The sequence below is a fragment of the Solenopsis invicta genome, chromosome 9 (genome assembly GCF_016802725.1).
Source record: "Solenopsis invicta isolate M01_SB chromosome 9, UNIL_Sinv_3.0, whole genome shotgun sequence".
Lineage (NCBI taxonomy): Eukaryota > Metazoa > Arthropoda > Insecta > Hymenoptera > Formicidae > Solenopsis > Solenopsis invicta.
The window spans coordinates 16,694,210-16,717,203 of record NC_052672.1 but is presented as its reverse complement, the minus strand read 5'-3'; the positions used below and the strand labels follow the sequence as shown (position 1 = coordinate 16,717,203).

Genomic DNA, 22,994 nt, shown 5'->3' with positions numbered 1-22,994 from the left:
ATTAAATTTTCGTACATTAAATTTCCATTGACAAAATTTGTGGCACAAATTTTGGTCAAGAAATCTTACTCTTTTTTGTCAAGATAATGATGTATTTGATATAATAATGCGAGAACAGATTGTATTGTTCTTTAAATGTTTTTTTTTATTAATTAAAAATAAGTAATAAATTTCATGAATTTCTAATTTATCTAAAAATTAAAAATTAAATATTTTTTAAAATGCTAGAATTTCCTCTCATTTTTAATTAAATTGGAGTATAATTAAAAATCGGGAAAATTATAATCGCCATATGGCACCAACCTCTGGACCAGAGTTCCATGAAATCGTTAACGTCGTGAAAGTTAGTTTAATAAGAAACATCGAATTTTTCAAGAGACTTAGTAAAAAATTCGGTTAGGAATTTGCTCTTCTACTTGGTATGCTACTTGCGGATAAGATATTCTGCAGAAGCGGCGCAGAAACGGCTATTACTCAACAAGTTGGTTAACGATGAAACAGGCGGCATTTGGCTGACAATAACTGTTCAAGTATTACGAAACCGCAGTCTTTGTTGAATGCGGCATTACATTTTTCATTATGCTTCATTAGACGCGCGATCAAACAATTGTTTGAAAGAATGAACGCGTTTTACAAGGTGCACGCATGCACGAAAGCCCCCACAGCAGATAATTTCCTGCTGTTGGGTCTATCCAATCTGCAGGAAACGTCGAAACCTCTTATCAGTCGTACAAGTGACTGGGAACAGCTTTTTCGAGTGAATTACGCGGAAATCAACATGTCAATATTGCACCTGCTCTAGAAAAAGACATAAAAATACTATTATTGCATTAGAGATTTGAAGTCCGAAGTGCTTCAAATTTAATTATTTTTACCAATAAGGAAATTATTGAAATTTAATTGTAGGTAGATATGCGATGTTTTCTAATTGTTGTGCAATATATAATTTTATGAAATGAAAAACAAACGCAAGATAACTAGAGCTACGATTTCGAAAGAATGTTTAAATTATTTACAAATTAAATTTCCAGAGAATAGATATAAAATTGCTTTTAAATTATTGTTTGCTAATGTAAATGATAATCGATATATTTAAACGAGCGGTAGAGAATTATTGATGCTTTTTATAACACCATAAGAATATTCTATACGCATATGCACCGACACGCTGACGCCGTTAAGTGCATCGTATGCATTATCGCGAAACCCTATAGCGATTTAATTCCCTGCGCTGTGGATTCTCGAAGAAGTTCCACGAAGTGCGGAAAGAATGTGTGCAAGACTCAAATTCTCTAGCAGCGATAGTAAACTTAATCCCAAACATGATTATCCAATTAAATAACACTAAATCAGTTGCTCCAACATTGTGTATTCATTTTTTAATGATAAAATACTTTATTTCTCGGAAAATTTTTCTTGTTAATTTTCTCATTTTGCACTCTTTAACCTGATTGATGTATTAAAATTTGATATTCTTAGAATATTGATCACAGCTCATACATTATTCTATAAATGTTGAGATGAAAAAAGATCAGTTAAGATTGAAGTGTTTTTATTTTTTATTAATAAGAAAAAATATCTCATTTTTTTCTTGATTATTTAAGATTTTACAATATCTTTTAAAATTATATTATTGATTTGATAATTCCTGAGTAATTTGATCGAGTAATCCTTTCCAAACTTTATATAAATTTTTAGAGAGAAATTTATTCTTCTATATTTGAACATTGAATATATTTGGTTTATTATTAACATATATATATATATATATATATATATATATATATACAATATTTTTAATTACGAAAAAGCAATCCGAAATATCGTTACACATCATACACTAATCAGTCTTATTTAACAACTTAACGTGACATGATTCTTGGAGTACTCGGTATATCTTATGCTTAATTCCTCGATAGCTCGTCGCCGAACGAAAAACTTCAATATATATATATCGCAGATAGCAGATGATGATATCAGCATTACGTGCAAACAAAATATGATAAGATCCTCGGGACCTTCCCTTTTTTCGTATTTGCTTGGGTGCGTTCTCTTAACTGCATCATTGAATCGATTATACTTGTCTTATGATAACTTTATTGATCGGAAAAGTCCAATCTCAAACATGTAATTTTTTCTGATTTAGATAAATTTATGTTTTTTTTGTAATTGAAATCTGATGGAAAAAGGTTAGAATAAATTCTTCAATTTAAATTTGACATTAATGATGAATTTAACGATTCAGTACTGTCGCGAAGCAAATGCGGTTTAATCACCTTGATATTTTTCTGGAAAATTTTTTCTCTCCGGTATGCAAATGACTCGAACAGTTCGAAAATAGCGACACGCGAATAGTTTTCCATTCATCGGTGCACGCTCGCGTTATTTGAAGAGACAGAAAGAAGGGAGAAACCGGCATAGAAAGGCGTAGTAAATAAAAAGAAGAGGTGTCATACCTCGTTTCGCGAAGAAGAAGAAGAAGCATTTGCCAATTTGTGTATCTCGCGCGCTGTAGATGTGATCGTAAACCGTAGCCCCATTCCACGTTTAAGGTTCGTAAAGAACTCTCATCAATACTTTGCGACCAGTACAAAGTTACCTTTACATTTTCATTTATATTTAAATATGAAAAATCGATTTTTAACCGTTTATACATATATCGAAACGCCAAAACGTAATTTACGTAATCGTGAAGTCGTGATAAAAAAATTTGAGTTAACTTTCTGCAGAGAGAGAGAAAGACTTTAGAAAAAAAATAAGTAAATTACTGTTACGATAAATCCTTTAACTGTAGTTACTGTTAAGTACTGACTATAAGACAAAATTAATTCAATCATGTTTTCAAAATCAAGCCTTTTTTACTTGCTTCGTTTACTTGCTCGCGAGTTTCATTACGAATTTAACTTGAAAGAAGCGGGGAGAGACACGCGCTTCTTTGTTGCACAGAATGCTAGCGTAGAGTCTTGCTTTAACTCCCTTTAAGGATGTATCTTTCGTAAGGATCGTGTTTAACACAACTTGCAGGTAGTGACACCTTTTCTCATGGAAATGGAGCCAAGGTGCGGGACCACCGGTTTTTCTAATCGTGACGGTTCAGGTCGATATATCTATCAGCGAGAACAAAACTCTCGATGAAATCTGCGTTGCCAAGATTTTTTTTTTTTTTTATCAAAAACTTATCGGTTCTATGCAGAGAAATCTTTCCTTATTGTACATTTTTCCTGATTGATTATTTATCAAATGGATTACAGGAATTTTGATGATAGTCGGTTGAAATAATTCGCGGTTGTGATGCGAGTAATGACGCAAGTTTTCTATCACAATCTCAAGTTTGAAAAAAAAACTATTGCCTCGAAGACATACTTATTTCTGGTTTATACATTTCTGCAGATGGTTTATACATTTTAATAAATTTCTGTTATTTTGATTTGTAAAATTGTGTTTTTTCCTGTAATAAATGTGTAATGTTGTACAGAAATATTATGATGAAAGTTTCTATAATGAAAATTCCAAATAAAATATAAACTTTGTTTATTTTGATCTTAATTTTAATTTTTTTAATTCTATTATTTTTTTAACAAATACTTTTTTATAAAAAATCTTTTTTTGGTTGCAATTCTTTTCTTTTCAAAACTAAAATTGTATCGTTACAATTTTCTACAACAAATAATATTAAATACTTTATTTTTAATTAAAATCTTCAGAAAATAGAATACATTTAAATGACTAACAAGTTTAATTACATTTGCACATTCAATTCACGGAAAATCTTATCTTCTATCGTTTACAGCTGTTAAATGCTTGATATATAGCTTTGAAACGTAATTTTTTTTCTATCCAAGGAGATTTCTCTGCATCGCTAATTCATTCAGTGTATATCGATCCTAATGATTCAATATAGAATTACTTATCTCTCGAAGGAACAAAGATAATTTCGAATAAGGAAAAATTACTGCCCTGAAGGCTCTCGATTTAATTTTAAGAATCATTTTGAGTATCTCTGCACATTTAAATTTTAGAGAGAATGTATAAAGATTTTAGGTTTCTGGGACGTACTTGTGTACCCCGTGATTTTCTCTCGCGGGTGTTATAATTGGCCATGGGAAGAGACGGAAATAAATGAACGTGGTCCATGTGGAATTTACCGGTAACCGCGCAACAACAATATTTCATCACTCGTGCAGGTCTTTATTAACCTCTGGCTGCTTTTCGTAGACACGTTCACCGCAGCCCGAAACATATATCGCGTCATATGCTGATGTATGTACACAAGCGCGTGTAGGTATGAACGGGTACGATAAGCCACGCTCGATTAACGGGCACTGTCAAAATCTGACTCATCGCGAGAGTCGCACCAACTAGCTCGCAACTTTCACCTAAATCGACCATTAATATTCGTGCCAAAACTCTTCAATACCGTTCCTAATTATGCTCCTAAGACTGCTGAATGATCGAAAGGGGGAATGGAGGTGACTGAATACACGCGAATATTCTTGAAATTTTTGGAGAAAACGGGAATTTTTCGAAGCGATAATATGATAATGAGCATTAATTAGAAAATTATATCGAATGTGGAAATGACTATTGACTTTAAATTAGTATTCATACGTTTAATATGAGCAATTATCTTTTTTTTGGAATTACTTTATTTTACTCTGTAATGATTTATCTTGCTTAATTTATATTTGATACACGTTGTTATGATTTAAAACATACTATGTACTTAGTTAATGTTTTTAATATATTTTGATTTGAATATCTATATAATAATATAATAAATAAAGATAATAAAATAATTTACAATATATATTAACGATAAATATACATGTCATGCAATGCATGTATTCACTGATTTTCATTACAAAACTGTTCAGAATACAATAGATTCCATCTAAAATTATTCCGATATTATTTTTCTTTAGAAAACACAATAGAAATCTAGAGAATAATTGAACAATTCCGATTGAAATCTATTTCGAAATTTCATAATACATGCTTTGTAATTGATAACAATCTTCATTTTTTATGCTTTTGTAATGTCTGTTAAATAATTACAAGTTTTAATATTTTTGCAACTTTTCTTGTTAACAAAATTATATACACTATTATATTTAACATGAAATTTCTTGAAGTAAATTGAACGTAAATTTTTTATACGATAAAATTGTTTTGATCTTTTAAATTGTTCTGATCTCAAATGGCTTTAATCTTAAATGGTCAACGCAATAAGTATCAACGAAGACAGAGAGAGAGAGAGAGAGAGAAAGAGAGAGAGAGAGGAACATAATTTTGTTTACGATGTTAGGAAATTGATCGAAATCAGCGTCGCTAATGGATCCGCTCTTATTCGTTGCAGACGGTGCAGCATGGTTTCCCGAACAAGCCAACCGCTCTCGCATGGGATCCGAGTCTGCGGCTGATGATCATCGGCACGGCATCCGGCGCCATCAAGGTGTATCCTTTTGCTTTCATTGCTTCTTCGCCTCCGTCTACCTAGCTTTCTTCCCGTTTGGTATTTATAATCTGGTCCCGAGGCGCAACTGCCAGGACTCGATGACGCGCGTATCGATCTATTAATCCTTGAGAGGCTTCGTTTCTCAGCAAGAGAAAAAGTACAAAAACTTCCAATAGCACATATTATTTGTTATATAAAAACTTTAGAGAAATTCTTGCATTAAACGCGTTGCATTTAATTTGATTTTATTTAAAGGAACGGTTTAAATCTTTAATTATAACTCACTAAACATTCTCCATGAAATGGAAAGTTATTATTGTCATAAATATTAAGTTGATTTTAAATACTTGTTATGACTTTTTTATTGCCGCAATAGGAAAATCTGTTTCGTGGTGCCGCGAGCGATTGCTTAACAAAGACTCCATAAATCACTTGCGGTATGTTTTATAAACCCGCGCTCTGTTTAGAGCAGGGCATTATTGAAGAAACATTAAATCACACTTAGAACCCACGATAGTGTTCGCGTATAACAATCTCGCACTATGTGAATACATTTGTTTTTAATTGAAGAATTCAATGGAAGTTTTTTAACTTACTTTCTTTAACAGCTTAAGGAACATCGGCTCAAGTTTACATCTCTCAATTCTAATTTTATCAAGGATAACCGGGAGAACCGGGTAAGACAACTGTCGCATTGAACTCATCGATTAAAAGCAACCACATTTGCATAATGCAGGATTCAATCGGAGATATCGATTGTTCGCTAAAATGCACGTGCAACGTTTGATCGAAATGTTCGACTTTGAAAGAGAACTGCTGACCAATTGTATTATGTGTTTAGTCGAAGCACGAATATTTCGTAATCATTTTAAGAAGGTCGCTGACTGTCGAAAGATTAAAGTTTTCAACAATTCATAATATTAAGCGCGAATTTGGTTTTGCAATACTTTGTTGCTTTCGTTTCCCGACCATGTCAACGTTTGCTTAATTTACATACTTGTGCACACAGGAATTATCGCACAAAATCCATTAATTAAAAATTACATTAAGCCACATGGAGATTTTATCGTCGATTTGTAAATTTTCAAAATATTATAAATGAAGCAAATATAAATATTGATATTGTTTATTTCTAGATTAATTATATTAAATAACAAATTAAAATTTTTTTTTACTTTTGTACAGAGATACGCAATTTAAATAATTTAACGTAAATGGTCTTGTGCTTAATTTAGATTTGTTTTATCTGTAGTTTACAGTTTTTAAATCAGAAAAAATTTTTGTATCTCAATAAGAAATTATATGTTTATTTCTGAATAATTTAGGAGTTTTACTTTTTATAGTAATCTTGTTGTCAACACTCTATATATTATATATTATAAATTTATACGTTACAAATTTATATTTTAGAAAATTGATTTTCTAAAAAAGGGCTGGAACAAAAGTAGTTCGTAGTGGCACATACATGGTTGAATAAATCTAAGTACAAACATCTAAACATTTCACTTGAAATTTCGCTAAAAAAAAACGTTACTAAAAAACTTTTGTTCCAACCCAATACGTGCGATGCATAGCATAATTGAAAGTTTGTTTGCACTAATTCCATAAACAATTGAAGTTGTTTATGGAATTAATGCAACAGTAAGCAAAAAAAGCAACGTGAAAAGAACTATATGTGATTGGAGAATTAGCCTGTCGATTCGAGAAAATTTACGTACTTTTTATTTCGTTTATAGATGTTATTAAATGAGATGTTAGATCGTGGCGAAATAATCAACACGTCAGCGAGTTGGGAATTTAATGCCAGTTTAATACCATAACCGCGTACACATCGTCGGCAGATGCTTTCAAGGACTACGTAATCACCAGATAATCGTTATTATTTCGCAATAGATATACGTATACACGATTATCTGTGCGGCACACCTCATCGTCGGTGAAACCTTCGGGCGTACGCGTTTTATAAGCACCCGTACAACTATATTTGAACCTAATCACGAGCCTCTTGAACTCTTTCCGTAACTTGAAGCAACTCGAATGATGATACTTTATCTAGTTTCCGTTTTTAGACTCGATGATTTTCTACGAACTAGCAGATTACTTTGCTGTAATGGATAGATTTAAAAAAAAATGGACGTGAAATTATTTTCGTTAGAAAAGCACATCGTATTTGTAAATTACATCATTGCGGTCGCAGAAAATATTGATCGAAAGTAAAAAGTAGGTGACACCTTGTGCTAAAATAGTGAATGCTGCACAATGCTAAAATTTTAAGTAGAACGAAAAATTTTCATGAATAATTGTACAAAAATTAGAATTGGAAAGATCATTTTTGATTAAAATTTTATCGAATTGTGCAGATTTATTTTCTCTTTATTTAAACTATGTATATTTCTTTTATTATATTATTTACATTTTTATATATTATTTTATTATTTTAGTTTATATATATTTTTTTAATTTTGATATAAATGTACAACCGGTATTTAAAATAATATATTACACAAATATCTTGTTGATAAAGATTGAAGAGTTTAACATCGTGTAACCAAAGTTTAATCAATCTTATTTAAAAAATAAAGAAAATTTATATAAATTTAACGTTTTTGCTTTTTAAATATTAATTTTTATAAGTTTTTAAAAAAATGATTTGAATCATTGTTGAACCTTCTAAAATAATTGATCTTTATAAAAAAAGGGATATTCAATAAAAAAATCTAATTTTCTTTCAGAGTTATTCGAAGTAATTTGCGATTGAAGTAATTTACGCAACTATGTATTAATTATAACCCAATGGCATAATTTTGCATTGTTCATTACGGAATTTGCTAAGTGTGCGATAATGTTTTCGCTTACGTATGTTTAGCAACTGTCTTTTTTTCGAATGATGAACCTTATAGTCAGCATGTTAAATCGGTCATTTCCAAATCCGTGTTAGGTAGTGAATCTGTTTTCTCGAACTCATGACACATATTTATACAATATTATATAATATCTTCTTCTTTTGGAATTCCTTAACTCAAGCATCAGTTTCGGAAGGCCAGGCGTAGAATTCTATGGACAACATTCCGTTGAAAGCGGCGAGAATGCCGTCACGAAGATCGTTGCGCTGCCCAATGAGGTAAGATTGATGCATTAATTATGATTGCATTTACATTAGATTTTTAGTGGTTCTTTATCGCATAATCACGAACTATCGTTTATTTATATCAAGAATTAAATATTAATAGTTTATATTAAATGGTTGTAAAAAAATTGAACGCGTATGATACTTTGTTCATTAATTTCTAATATTCTCTTATTACTGCTTATGCTGTATGCATCGTATATCACGTGCATCTTTTACATATTTATATCTTACATATGAAATTATTTTACATGGCCGCGTTGTTCCGTGATTTATATAGTGCTAATTTTTGCGGTAGTTCTATTAAAGTTATACGCATTGCACCGATAGTAATGCGACACCATGTTCCGCTTATGCAGTTGCCTACGGATTGCATAATCCCATGCGACACCGTATGTACAATGTGCTCACGCACGCGTATACTGATAAATAATACACGGGTGCAACGACATTGCGACGCGTCGCAATTAATGCGGAATGCAATTAAAGCTACGATGTAAAATGTAGGAAAAAGATTTTCTTCGTGCTTCCGAGTGTTCAATTATTCTTTTATCAGCAAATACGCGGGTAAACTTTTAGCTAATATGGTAGTGTTAATAAAATCTTAATGTGTCTCTAATTATTTTTCAAAAATATTTAAAAGGTTTCTTATGAAAGATGTTAACTTCATTGAATTAATTATATACGATATTTTATGGATATAATTTTGTAAAATTCATTTAAAATTGATAACTTACAATTTAATTTTTTATAATACTGTCCGAATTAGTTGTGACTCTTGAATCGAGCTTTTGATTTTACGACGCACAGCGACATAAGCATGAACGTTCGTTATCACGATAAGCGGTTTCAAGTAAATCTCGAGTCCGATAAGATAGCGGCTTGTCTATGATAAAGATCTAATAATACTTTTTATTCAATTTTAAATTCAACTTTCTATTTATTTTGGCAAGTTTTTTATAAGTATTTTCGAATTATTTTTGTATGCAATAATAAAGAATTTTTATATTAAACATAAAGGAAATGCTCTTAGAAGAAAAAGTAATCTCAATTTCATGAATTTATTGGACTAAAATAAGTTATTAAATTATAATATATAATTTATATTAAGATAAAAAAAACACACAATGTATTCGAAAAGCTTAATTGACGAATAGGAAAGTATTTATTAATATAAAAAGCTGGAAAATAATTTTTTTGTATCAGAATTTATTTAAGACTTAAAAAATTAAAGTCTTTGTTTTTTATAGATGCTTAATCAAAATTTCAAGTATTTAATTTATGAAATATTTGCTAAAAAAGTAACATAAATCTGTTATTTGGTATCTGGTAAACCAATTCAATATTCTTTACTCTAGATGTTGTTTTCTACAATTAAATTCTTGATAACTAAGTATAAATTCAAAAACTGATTGCAAAATAAATTTTGTTTGATTTTGCGTTTGCTGTGACTTTTCGCTTTTGTGTTCGCGTGCGATAGTTGCAAGATAACAAAGGTACCAGAATTGAGGAGTCGTGAGAAATTGCGAAATTATGCGAGTATTTTCTCTGCGTAATAATAGTGATAGGAGAGGCTAGCAGCCGTCGTTGACTTATTGCGAGGCGTTTTATTACTTCCGTTATATCAGGAATACACTGACTTTCTAAGATAAAAACTGTTGTTAAAACTTTCTGTCGAATAAAATATTAAAGAGAAGTATGCATGAAAAGGAATGGTGATATAGTAGAAAGTTTATAATTATCTTATTAAAAAATGTTTTTAAGAGTCAAAGAAAAAATATTTCTGAGGATTTGTTTTATGGAATATAATTCTATTTTATTTCTGACAGATATTTTTTGATCAATTTGATATTGTAATTTACAGGGACGCGTGGTGTCCTTGTGCGACGATAATTCATTACATTTATGGGAGATTAATGAAAGCTCCGTGGTGGAAACGAAAACGTTGTCATTGGAAGGAAAATTAAAGAAGATCTCCGCGATGTGTCTCGAATCTAGTGGGGAACATCTCTTGTTAGGAACGGAAGGAGGCAACATCTATTTGCTAAACTTGAAGAGTTTCGTCACCCCGGAAAATATTATCTACCAAGATGTTGTGATGCAAAAGTAAATTATTAAATCTATCATAATCTGACCTAAATTTTTGTTATCTTCTATATCTTTCAACCTAAATACCAACAAGATTACGAAAAGAGAAAAGTTTTGGTTGTTATCAATCTTGAAGAGAAGATTTTATAGTCGCAATTTAACAGGTTAAATTGCTAAACTATACAAGTTAATTACTCTAATTAGATTTATTATAAAAGTAAAAACAGTTGGAAAAATTATTATATTAAAAAAAATATATATATAATAACTTTATATACTGAACTGAAAATTATTCAAGAAAGGAATTACTCTATATAAGATGATTAAACTGTTTTTATCGTATAGTGTCCCGGAAGACTACAAGAAAAATCCAGGAGCGGTCGAAGCCATAGCCGAGCAGCCAGGACATCCGGATAACATCCTGATTGGCTACAATCGAGGCTTGATGGTATTGTGGAACAAAGCCACTCCAGGAGCTCAGCAGGTAAACTTTATATATATTCACATTATTTACTCGTTATATCTGTACGTATACACTTTGGCAAATGCAATAGTCACACTCTGTAACGCTTACATGCTTTTCGCAAAACAATACACAGTGTGGGTCAATGTTTAACCCTGCTAGCCCATTCATTTCTGATACACATTCAATCGAGTTTAAAACAATTTTTATACATTTCTTAATATGGTTGTCAAATGAAAAAGATGTATCTTTATCTCATTTTATAAATACGTATTTAAAAATAGAAAACTGAATTCAAAAAAGTTATGTGTTGAAATTAAAAATGTTAATAAAGATTGTTGCAGCTAAAAACGAAAATTAAAGACTATGTATTTATTTTTTAAATATAGAATTTTATATTAATATCTTTAATATATAAATATATTTTTTTACTTTGGAAAGTTTCATATCCAAAGAAATTGAGAATGTTATCAGCCTTTAATAACTTTTATCGCTTTATTATAAAGCTGCAGGATCTTAAAAAATAATAATTGAATGATTGATTAAAATGGAATCGAATGAAGCAGCAGGGTTAAGAACGAATTGTGAGATGGTATCGCTCGTTCTGATTGTCGTTTGTGTCTTTGGTGGTCTTTGGTGGAACGTGTACGCGCAGCTGATGGGTTTGTTTTCGCGTGCGCAGACATTCGTCTCCACGCAACAGCTGGAATCGGTTCACTGGATCTCTGAGAATCGCTTTGTCTCGTCACACAACGACGGTTCCTATGCATTTTGGAGTCCTGGTAGCGATGCTGTGCCGGAGCCTACGACACTTTACGGGCCGTTCCCGTGCAAGGCCGTCACCAAAATTCTCGTGTATCCTACCGCGGAGTAAGTTACTTCGAGATTGTATAATTTCTTCCTTTCTCTATTTCTTCACGAATTTAACTAAGCTTTTCCGTAGACACGGCGAGCTCGTACTATTCTCAGGTGGTATGCAACGCGCCAGTTATGGAGACCGACATACGATCACTGTCATGGCCAAGGAGAAACATTTAGTTTTTGATTTTACATCTAAAATTATTGATTTTTTCACTGTCTTCCCTAAAGAGGAGGAAGGGAACAATGAAAATCTTGCCGGTCCAGAAGCGCTTATAGTATTGGCTGAGGAAGAATTGGTAGCTATCGATTTGACCAATCCTGAATGGAAGATGATGGCTCTGCCTTACCTAGTATCTCTTCACGCAAGCTCGGTGAGTATTCTAAAATTAAAAGTAGCAAAATTGTAGTAGATACATATACGATACACAAACTCTTTATAATTCTCTTATATTACAGGTGACTTGCTCCCAACATGTGCCTAACGTGCCTGAGGAACTTTGGGAGGCGATTGTAGCGGCCGGTAAAGCGCAGACAGAGCATCTTTATTCCGATAAACTGTGGCCTATTGATGGCGGCAATATCCTCTGCCAAAAACCGGCAAACCCTGATAAGTCTAAAAACAAAGAATTATTGCTTACCGGACATGAGGATGGTACTGTCAGATTCTGGAACGCATCCGACGTAGCTCTGACCCCTCTCTACAAGTACAACTCGTCGATTCTATTCACTGGTGAGCACTTAGACGTTCTCGAACAACCCCCGGAAGACGATGAGGATGAGTGGCCACCTTTCAAGAAAGTGGGAATCTTCGATCCGTACTCCGATGATCCACGACTTGCTGTAAAGAAAGTTCTCCTCTGCCCATTATCTTCGACATTGGTTATCGCCGGTACAGCTGGACACATTATCACTGCTGTCATCTCCTCGGAACCGATCAACAAGGAGATAAAGGCCATAACAATGAACATTGTCAATGATCGTGATGGATTCGTGTGGAAGGGTCACGATCATCTACCACCAAGAACAACGAGTATATCGTTTGCGGTCGGATTTCAACCGCAGAGCCTTTTACAATTATATCCACCGGCCGCCGTTACGGCTTTAGCGTTGCACAGCGAATGGGGATTACTCGCTGCTGGCACAGCACATGGACTCGCGGTCTTCGATTACACCAGATCGAAAGCTGTCAGTGTCAAATGCACACTTAATCCAAATGGTACGTGAATACTGCAATAAAACGCAACTTTTTCAACAGTCAATGCAACTTTAAATTATTAATTAGGAATTTTTCACAAGTTTTATTTAAATTATAGTAGCTTTCTTTATACAGTTTCATAAAGTTGAGAATATAATCTAGAGAGAGTAAAAGTTTAAATATTTATATGGATATCTGAAACTTTTACTTAAAGTTGTTTTGCTTTTTATATTAATAATAGTGTAAACAAAATGATTATTTAATGTTTTACAGATCTTTCCGGTGCAGGCGACACTCCTATCTCTCGACGGAAGTCTTTCAAAAAATCTCTTAGAGAATCTTTCAGGAGATTGAGAAAGGGACGTTCGCAACGTCGGACAAACGCTAATAGTCCTACACGAAATACTGCACCGGAGAAAAAGAAAGACAGGTATGTTTAATCATTAGGTCAAAATACGGAAGCAATATGTAATTATTAAATTTTAATCCAGCGTTGCTTCTTCACCGAGTGGCGATCTATCACAGGCAGATTTAAAACCGGTGGAAAGACAAGTAGAAGCGAGGCCCGTCGACGACGCTCTAGGCTCTATGGTTCGGTGCTTGTACTTCGCCAGAAGTTATATTATTAGCCGTTAGTATTTTTTTTTGTAAGTGTAATGTTAGCAACCGCAAAACTGACCTAAAATATTTGTAGTACAAAATACAACACCCACACTTTGGGCGGGCACCAACAACGGCACTGTTTACGTTTTTACATTGGCTGTACCCGCCGGTGTGAGGAGAACGGAAGAAGACGTCAATTGTACACTGGGCAAAGAGATACAATTAAAGCATCGAGCACCCGTAATCGCGATCACGATCCTCGATGGATCCAGCGTGCCGTTGCCGGAACCTTATGAGGCCGAAAAAGGCGTGACGCCCGGACCTGACATGACTTCCACGCACAGAGTCGTAATTGCCAGCGAAGAACAATTCAAGATTTTCAATCTTCCGTCCCTGAAGCCGTATTGCAAGTACAAATTGACCGCTCACGAAGGTTCCAGGGTGCGAAAAACAGGTTTCGCCAAGTTCTCGTGCCAAGTCGAACCCGCGGGGACTCATGAAGAAACTTGCTTGCTTTGTCTAACGAATCTTGGTGATTGTCTGGTGCTGAGTATCCCGGAATTAAGAAGACAGTTAAATGCCGCTGCGATCAAGAGAGAAGACATTAAGTTAGTATATCTATTTTTGTATCTCGTCTTTTAATAGTAAACGTTTGCAAATTGATGTATATCTTTCCTCTTTTAGTGGTATTTCTTCCTTAATATTTACAAAAGCCGGAGAAGCGCTATATCTTCATTCGAGTTCGGAACTTCAACGAATTTCTTTGTCAGCCGCAAAGATGACGAAAGCGCATTGCGCGCTCAATTTACCACCGCATGCTAGATCGTTTACTGAAAACACTAACGAAGTCGCGCAAGAGCAAGGTGTTATCGAGGGTGCACCTGAAACCGAAGGAGAGACGCAGGGAAGTCAACCACCAACGGCAGCGAGCAGAGTTATCACGGAAAATGGCGTAGTGGGTACCAGTGAGTATTAAAAATTAGCATATCATTACTTGAATAATAAAATAATGATCGGATTTAGTTAGAACTTTCGACCGCTTCTGAAACAGAGAGTTTCTCGAGTCTTTAAGACGCGAATGGCAAAGAGGAACAGGGACTAAAAATTGAGCCGAACGTTGTAACTAGATCTAACCATTTATCTAAAGAGACAAATACATTTTTTTAACACATCGCAATAAAATATACCATCGGCTTATGTGCAAACGCGATTGCGTATATGTGTAACCGCTTGGCATATTTTGCATAACCCATATATACATGTGTACTTTCCACGTGTTTTGATCCTAATCACAACTGAACCATTACTACCATTTGTGTCGATTAACGAGACAGTAGGGAATGTCCTTATTTGTATTAGTGCCGTTTAGTGTCGATGTGAACGCATGTCTTTTAGCTGAAGGAGAAGAATCTCCAAAGGAACCGTCGCTGCGACCAGCTACGAGTAGTATAGATGTAAACGGGGAAGATGACCGTCAGGATTTAAGTTCTATCGGAGATATTACAATCGACAGTGTTAAAGATCATTTGCTGTAAGTTCAGTTGACATTATCAGATATTTTATCTTGATTTATTATTTGCTTACGTACGATAAATTTTATTTTAATTGTGAGTTTAGTGGATTATAATTTTATTTAATATCACTTCATGTACATTTAATTTATACAAACATATTGAACGTACTATATGGCTTGATAATTTATTTCGTCGCTGTATTAATTAATACTAGCATTCGATGTACTCGCCATTTTTTTGGCAGTAACAGTCCACTTTTCAGAAACGCGACGTCTTCCGAAGAGCTTCACAATCGTTTGGCAGGACTTAAGATGGAGGTGACTTCACGAACTTCCGAGATAGCCACTCAAAATCAATCGCTAGTGGTGAAAACGACCACTGTGGTTACGCAAACCACGAATAGTACGACCGCTAATGGCGAAGTCGAGACGAGTCAGGCAAACGAAACGCAACATGTAAACAGTGAGTGAAATCGCAATCAATCTAGATCTGTGAAGTGACTTATTATGCAATTTAGATCTATCATCTGATCATTGGACTGTCAAATTGACGATTCGTAAAAAGATTGATCTTTGAGTACACTTGTAATAATTTCTTAAAATTTTTTAATGCGTGAGTAATCGAATTTACTAGCCCAAAGTATTTTTTACTGATTTTGCAGAATCACTAATCGACAGACTCGACGGATTACGATTCACATGTTAACTTACAATTAATTTACATTTCGTTTTTGTCTTCCGACGCTTCCAAATAATTTTTGTTTTGTTTTTTTTCTGCACGTTATTTGTATTCATTATATTTTTTTTTTTATTTTTATCATTTTATCATTTTTTGTTTGTGGTATTTGTTTTATTGCGCAGGCACTACAGTAGAGCGAGAGATACGCAGCGGTATCGAGACAACAACAACACATGCTACCATCACTCTGCCCCCGAACGTCGAGGTCAGCAAACGGCACTGAATATAATTATAATTAATTGGTGTCGGCCGTTACCTCGATATTATCTCATGTTGACGCTTTAGTACCTTGTTGTACGCTACACACATTAGTCAATTGACCTTCCATTACTAAATGCACCAGCTTTCCATTGATTTCTGTTAATTTATTCCTCGCTCCTCCCTTCATGCGATATTCATTAACAAACTGACTTATAACATTAAAATAAATGTGAAGCTTTTAATTACTAACTGAATAGATTTTACTATTTTCTACTAAAAAAATATCTATCGAGTAATAAATAAATGTTTAAATATTACAGATTAATGCTGCGGATTTGGCCAATCTGGAGGTCACTACGACTACAGTGACCACTACTACAGAAAGGTCGAAGGCGCCGTTGGCAAGACCAGAGGAAGTCGGATCGTAGGCCTGTTCCATATCGTTTCTCCATGCTGACCAAGCATCGATTTTGCGCTCCATTTACAGAGCCATCAATAATTAGTTACTCTTATTGAATAAACTTGTACACAGTGGCGATATAGATAGGATTTATATATCGTAGATTTTTTAAGAAATATTTAGATTTCTACGCAGCATTTCAGCGATAATCACTCGCGCCACGCGAGCGATGAGTGATCAATTTTTAATACGAACTTTATGCATTTTATTAACATCTACATCATTGTACTCTATTTGAAAGTGTTCCAAATGGATAACTTTTGGAATTAGGGAATCAATGATTTTTAACGAAAATAGGCCTAAAAAATGTTTTATTTATCATACGGTATAAGAAATATAAATTCTTATGCTTTTCTTTACAAAAAAAATTAAAAAAAAAATTATATTAAATGATAAACCGACATAAGACGATTTTATGAAAGAATATCGTATCAAAATATCCAATTAGAATAAATTTAAAAGATTTTTGACACGAGAATTATCGTCTATCGTTTTGCACGGCCGATTTTAACTTGTCCATTATTTTAATAACGAATCTGATGCATGTTATATGATCAGTGTAGTCATAGACTTTTAAAAAGGATTAGTTTATTGAGAGATAGGAAGAATGATGAAACATCACAAACCATGAATTATGGCAGCCTTAAATGTATACTGTTATTTTATATATTTTTAATTATTGAAAACATGCGATATCCGCAGTATCTACAGTATTTGAAACGTTTCGAGCGTCTTGTAGTTTTTCACGAGCAGAAGTGTGATACGATATAAAGATGCTTCAAACAAAAAAAAACAAAAATGTAGCTACTTAAGTAGAGTTATATATTTGACGAACAAGCGAGGAGATTAAGCAAATTCGAGAAGGAATATCTATCGATGGCCGTGACGTAGGAAGTTTCAACGCGTTAAAAAGTATATTTTTTATCAATGTTGCTTAATCGTTAAGTTTTCTCTCTCTTCGCGTTACCGAAGAGCGTGTGTCACCGAATTTTTGAGAGAATCCTCGAATATTCGGGAGCGCTTAACGTACTACATAATGCCACCATAGTTATTTTATTGTTGCATTTATCCGCAGTTTTTTTAGACGAAATAATCGCATAGATAGTCTTAGAGACGGACTATTGTTGCAAAATGCGTTCTTGATACTTGATTAAGTTTTAGAAACATGTCATATATACATAATAGCTTTTTTCGCGACAAATTGATATATTTCTTAGCTTGTCTTTTTGCGAGAGCACCGATTAAATATTTTATAATTTTGATCTCAGTAGAATTGTCATGGGAATAATTCGTATTCCGAAAACTGTACTTTTTTAACCACACACATGCGCCGATACTCTTACAAAGTTATACAAAAATGAATCTAAAGAGTGTAAGACAGATTAATAGAAATGTGCTCTCCTACCAATCACATTTTTGCATTAACTTACTTTTATATAGATAATACAAAAGATCAAAATTTGAATTGATGAATAATTTAACTTTAAATATATACCAACAGTAACATTATTTTTATTTTTAGTGTGATAAGTTTTTATCTTTTTAGATAAGTTTTTAATATTCTTTAAATTTTTTTGCAATTTTATCAATGAATTTAATTAACTATATTGAATTTATTTTTATCTATGAAGCATAATATATTGTCACGTTTCGCACATGTGTGTGTCTATGCTTGAAGAGAAAAATGGTGTATTTACATGTTAAAAAAAAATTTAATTTTTAATCTAAAGCTAAACGTAAAGTGCTATTAATGAATTCTTCATTTTATCAAATCGACGCCGAGCTTGCTGAAGTACGCGCATTCATAACATTGTAAATTATTTTTTACTTTGATAAAGTAATGTATAGTGTACACAGAATGAAATCGAAACACTGCCCCTGAAACTTTTTCTTATCCAACACTGTTAAATACCGATTGTAACAGGTCGTATATTGAATGCCTATTACGATGAAATATATAAGTAATTATTAATGTATTTTCTATTTCAAATCGTGTTACATTGTTTATTCTCCTAGATCATCTTTGTAGTTTTTAATATCTTTCTTTTACGCGCTTGACAGCCTATGATTTATGATAGAATATTATTTTAAAGATACAAATAAATTGTTTTATATCTAAGCATTATCCAATGTTTATAATAATTGTTGAAGTTTTGCAACATTTGCTGATAAAAATTTAGTTTTAAGTTTATGCTTTTATGTACATACATTCCATGTCATGTAAGTGAAATCGTGTTGCAAATTGCTTTAAATGTAAGTTAATGTATAAAACATTTTATATATGCAATTTAGATATTATAATATTCTAAAGAAAAGAATATTTCTTCAAAAAATATGTTACCATCTTACCATCGATATTTGTTGACAAAAAGTTCATGGATCTGAAATCCAGAAGATGTTTTGTATCAATTGCACGTAATACCATAATTGTGATAGCATTTTATAGCGTATTCTAGCGTTTTAAAAAGCAATAAGCAAATTAAAACAGAAAATTATATCGATGTTTTTTTGTTAAAAGTTTTATATGAAAAATTATATCGGTATTTTTTTTGCTAAAAGTTTTATTGCTTGCGATGAGAAAACAAAATACATTAAATGCGTGATTACATCAAGCTGCAGACATTAATCATGGGAATAATAAGTAAGGAATTATCAAAGCAAAAAGCAATAAGCGAAACTAGACATGTACAAAGGCTGCACTGAAGCATGAAGCATTAATTAACGTTTATTTAAATTTACCCAAATAGTAGCTCTTCAAATACTGTTCTGCGTGAAGTATCTCCTCGCATGGATGTTTATTAACTTCTCTGTATAATATATCGAGAACAACCTTCACCGCTTCGATGTCGTACATATTTACGAGTAATCTCTCCCTGAAAGGCCTCAGTTTTTCTACAAGTTGCTTATTCTTGGAGATTGATCCAACATGATCTCGCCGGATCTCATTATATGTTGGCCAGTTGTTCTCGCACGCTGGACAATCGCAATCGAGAAAATAATCCTGCAATATTTTTTGCTTCCTCTCGGCTCGTGACATGTGCGCGTAAACGCCGCCATAGCTTGTGAATATTTGATCTCCGGGATGTATAGGTGTCAAAGCACGCGTGATCATTGTCAGTCCCTCAAAATGCCGAAAAGTGTTCGGCGCGCAAGAATGATTATACAAGCTGTGAGCCACGTACAAACCTGAACCCGATACAATTCCTGGTTCTTGTTGTATCTAAGATAAATATAATTGTATCTTGAGAGAAAGAGAATAATATCAATAATAAAATTAGAATTAAAAAGAAAACTCACTGAAAAGCAATTAGAAGACATTATCACGCAAGCACGAAACATTATACTGGCGCAAAATTTAAGCTCAGAAAATTTGGTGATATCCTTCAAATCATCAATTTCATATTTCTTAGGAAAAAATTTTGTCTGTGTAGCTAAAAGAATTACTGCGAGGGCAGAGATACAAGCAAATGCACTGATTCCGATCAACGGTCTTGTAGTCATATTAGTTGCTAAGCTCAGTGCAGACCGGGCGCTAAAACTGTCTAATATCGCAGTATCTGTAAATCCTGCTGTTCTGTTGTCTGCAATAGAAAGAATTATCAAAAAATCATTACATAAGATTATAAATGATCCAATTAACATTTTGAATACGTCTACCTGAATTAGATTCCGCAGTTTTCATATCTTGTTGCAGTTCTTTAAGTTTGGTTCCATTTTCGGTTACTACGATCAGTAATCGAATGATCTTCGAAATCATTCTTATCTTATCCTTGTCTACATTAAGCAAGTTCGTTAACAGTTTTAGAATTGGACATTCTATCTCGTGACATGTTTTCCACGCTAGCTTTCTGCAATTCTCAGAACAATACTGAGCTATCGGACATTCTGTGCACGGTATTAAATTGTAGCTTCTGGATAGACAATAGTGGCAATGTGTATAATACCTGTAAACATCGTTTAAGAACGAAGCTTTACTTCGAGCATTAAGGGAGAAAATACAATTATGAAATTATAGAGACGAAATTACGTATTTTTATATATTTTTTTTTTTTCATAAGTCAACATTATTTGAATTATTTTTTTTTTATTATTCTATATAATCAGATAAATAAAATTGTCAAACAAATATCTTCTGGTTTTCAAATTCATATATTACACAGGTAATCATAATATAGTAGTCAAATCTTAATAAAAATTTTTCTTAGAATTCTTTATATAATTTTTTAAAACTTTTTTTTACAATTTCTCTATACAATTTTAACATTTAAAAAAATTTTCAAATTGTTTACACAAATTGAAAAATTTTTTATAGATGCTGAGAAAGTCTATATTTCTTTCACAATGTTTTTATACATGTAAATTCTGAAATCTTATAAGATTTTTCATATAATTTTCCAAAAAAACTTATAAAACTTGAAGAAGTTTAAGATATTTTTTTAATTGGAAGATTTATGAAGATTATGGAGGTTTATTTAATTCTTCATAAATTAAAATATGAAAAAGATATTGCAAGAATTTTTTTAATGTACAAACATAGTGAAAAGTAAATGCGATGATTAGTGACTCACCGTTCTTCGTAGATAACATGTGCATATGGATCTTCGATGCTGACTATATCACCAGGTTTAAATTCCCGTGTCGCCACGTAGTGTCTACCATATCTCTCAGAGAAAGATATCGCAACACCGTCACTGACAGCAGGAACTTCTTGGCTCGAACCATATGTTAATTTGGAAAAATCCTCGTCCTGCAAATATCTCGGTTTCGACGGAGAAATTTTCGATGCATAATGAAGATAATCTTCGTTAATTGTCGCGTCTTGTTTCTTCAAAAACTCTTGACCATCCTTTATTGTCCCATTTCCCATACACTCGATGTCTTCTGACTTTGTAATAGATTTTTCAATGTTGTCGCATAAATAGGATTCACTCATAGTTCTCTGATGATCAACATCCTTTGATTCTAATTGAAGCAATCTTTTTATTTCCGTTATCGCTTTATCTCCTCTGTCTTTCAAGTTTCTCTGTTTTTCTTTTGGATATCCATGAGACAAAGCCGTGTCAATATCTATTAAGCATTCCTTATACAATTGCTTTCTGTATAAAGCGGCGGATCGGTTCGCATGTGCATATGACATGAGTTCATCGCTGTCGGCATATGCCAAGCTCAAAGTATAACACTCGATAGCTTCTAAGTCGTCGCCCATTACAAAATGTTGATTGCCTGAAAATTTGTTCGTTAGAATTGTGACAAACATATTGTAGTACGTATATTATGATATATTGAACATATATTCCCAAATGAAATACGCACCTTCTTCTCTATATCTAATAGAGTCTTCCTTATTTTTCGTTACAGCGAGCAGAGGAGGCATTTGGGATCTGACCATATTTTGCAAGATATGACCAACGAGAGCTTCGCACTCCTTTTGCAATCCATATCCAACATGCGATTTATTATTTTGTTTGAGAGTTAATACAAGTTCCTTCGCTATCTCCATTTTTTGTGCAGATTATCCTTAGATACCGTATTTATTATATACATAATTTAATATAGTAAAAATAATAAATATAATATACTTAAAAACTATTAGGAGTCTTTTTTTTATATCTTAGATTTACTTCTTAATGAGTACAATACATAACACATACACACATAACAATCAAAATTTTAATAAGTACCAGATAATAAAGAAAAAGTTAAACTTCCTTTTTTTATAAAACTTATTCGTGATTTTTATCAAAAGACAGTAGTATCTCGCGCCAAATGAACGCACAGCGCGAGTTTATGTGACGCTCAATTTTTTCTATTTATTACTGAGATTTTATTTTTATGTTTAAAAGCCTTTTTTTATGTTTGATAAATGAAAATCATAAGGCGTATTTTATGTAAACACAATAATAATTATTTTTTGAATCACAATATTCAAAGTTGACCTTAGACAGTAACTGAATAAGCCATGGTAGAACATGTACTGAGAACATTGAAGCCAGTGAAACTAAATTTACCTCAAGCCCGATGACAGAAAAAGACACAGTGCAGGAATTACTTGAGCACTCATTGTATGTGAACGACTAACCAAAAGTAAAAACGTAGGTAAAATGTTTTCATATAAGTCAGCATTATAGATGTACATACAAGTGTATTACTACATTTACTTGCCATTGTATATTTGAGTTTATTTTACTAACTTAATTATACAAAAAAATATTTGTGTTATTTCGATTAAGACGAAAAGAATTTATTAGTTTTTAGAATTTTGGAATTAGTGTTTAACAAGTACTTATAT

The 22,994-nt window shown here is 32.7% G+C and overlaps 2 protein-coding genes across 10 annotated transcripts in view; one reads left to right on the top strand and one right to left on the bottom strand.

Annotated features, from left to right (window-relative positions):
* Nucleotides 1-22,294, top strand: part of LOC105201847 (lethal(2) giant larvae protein homolog 1) — a 27,013-nt gene extending 4,719 nt beyond the window's left edge. The window contains exons 2-16 of one of the 7 annotated variants that reach the window (XM_011170097.3): nt 5,357-5,454; nt 8,486-8,576; nt 10,447-10,688; nt 11,016-11,154; nt 11,816-12,003; nt 12,077-12,365; nt 12,451-13,210; nt 13,463-13,619; nt 13,681-13,820; nt 13,884-14,400; nt 14,477-14,757; nt 15,188-15,323; nt 15,551-15,768; nt 16,167-16,249; nt 16,566-17,504. In XM_011170097.3, the coding sequence (XP_011168399.1) occupies nt 5,357-5,454; nt 8,486-8,576; nt 10,447-10,688; nt 11,016-11,154; nt 11,816-12,003; nt 12,077-12,365; nt 12,451-13,210; nt 13,463-13,619; nt 13,681-13,820; nt 13,884-14,400; nt 14,477-14,757; nt 15,188-15,323; nt 15,551-15,768; nt 16,167-16,249; nt 16,566-16,673 (3,447 nt within the window). In that variant the 3' untranslated portion in view covers nt 16,674-17,504. Of the gene's footprint in view, nt 1-5,356; nt 5,455-8,485; nt 8,577-10,446; nt 10,689-11,015; nt 11,155-11,788; nt 12,004-12,076; nt 12,366-12,450; nt 13,211-13,462; nt 13,620-13,680; nt 13,821-13,883; nt 14,401-14,476; nt 14,758-15,187; nt 15,324-15,550; nt 15,769-16,166; nt 16,250-16,565; nt 17,505-22,063 lie in introns of those variants that run through there. The other 6 variants (XM_011170096.3, XM_011170095.3, XR_005575601.1 and 3 more) reach the window with 6 other exon arrangements.
* On the bottom strand, nt 17,652-22,994 carry LOC105201848 (SET and MYND domain-containing protein 4). Of its 3 annotated transcripts, none has more exons than XM_026133252.2 (6): nt 22,019-22,230; nt 21,274-21,928; nt 20,363-20,649; nt 20,003-20,286; nt 19,445-19,925; nt 17,652-19,086 (listed from the first exon to the last, which is right to left on the bottom strand). In XM_026133252.2, the coding sequence occupies exons 1-6, from the start codon at nt 22,203-22,205 to the stop codon at nt 19,079-19,081; spliced, it is 1,902 nt and encodes a 633-aa protein (XP_025989037.1). In that variant the 5' UTR covers nt 22,206-22,230; the 3' UTR covers nt 17,652-19,078. The 3 variants fall into 3 exon arrangements, with proteins under 3 accessions (XP_025989037.1, XP_039309745.1, XP_025989036.1); XM_039453811.1 differs by lacking the exon at nt 17,652-19,086 and adding an exon at nt 22,387-22,994 and having other exon boundaries at nt 19,257-19,925; nt 22,019-22,222; XM_026133251.2 differs by lacking the exon at nt 17,652-19,086 and having other exon boundaries at nt 19,257-19,925.

What these genes read in the sequence shown, in the direction of transcription:
- LOC105201848 (XM_039453811.1), bottom strand. Translation starts at nt 22,205, where the DNA reads ATGGAGATAGCGAAGGAACTTGTATTAACTCTCAAACAAAATAATAAA. An exon ending in AACTGCGGAATCTAATTCAG is followed by an intron (nt 20,287 to 20,362) that starts GTAGACGTATTC and finishes TTTCTATTGCAG; the next exon opens with ACAACAGAACAGCAGGATTT. An exon ending in TGTCTTCTAATTGCTTTTCA is followed by an intron (nt 19,926 to 20,002) that starts GTGAGTTTTCTT and finishes TATTTATCTTAG; the next exon opens with ATACAACAAGAACCAGGAAT.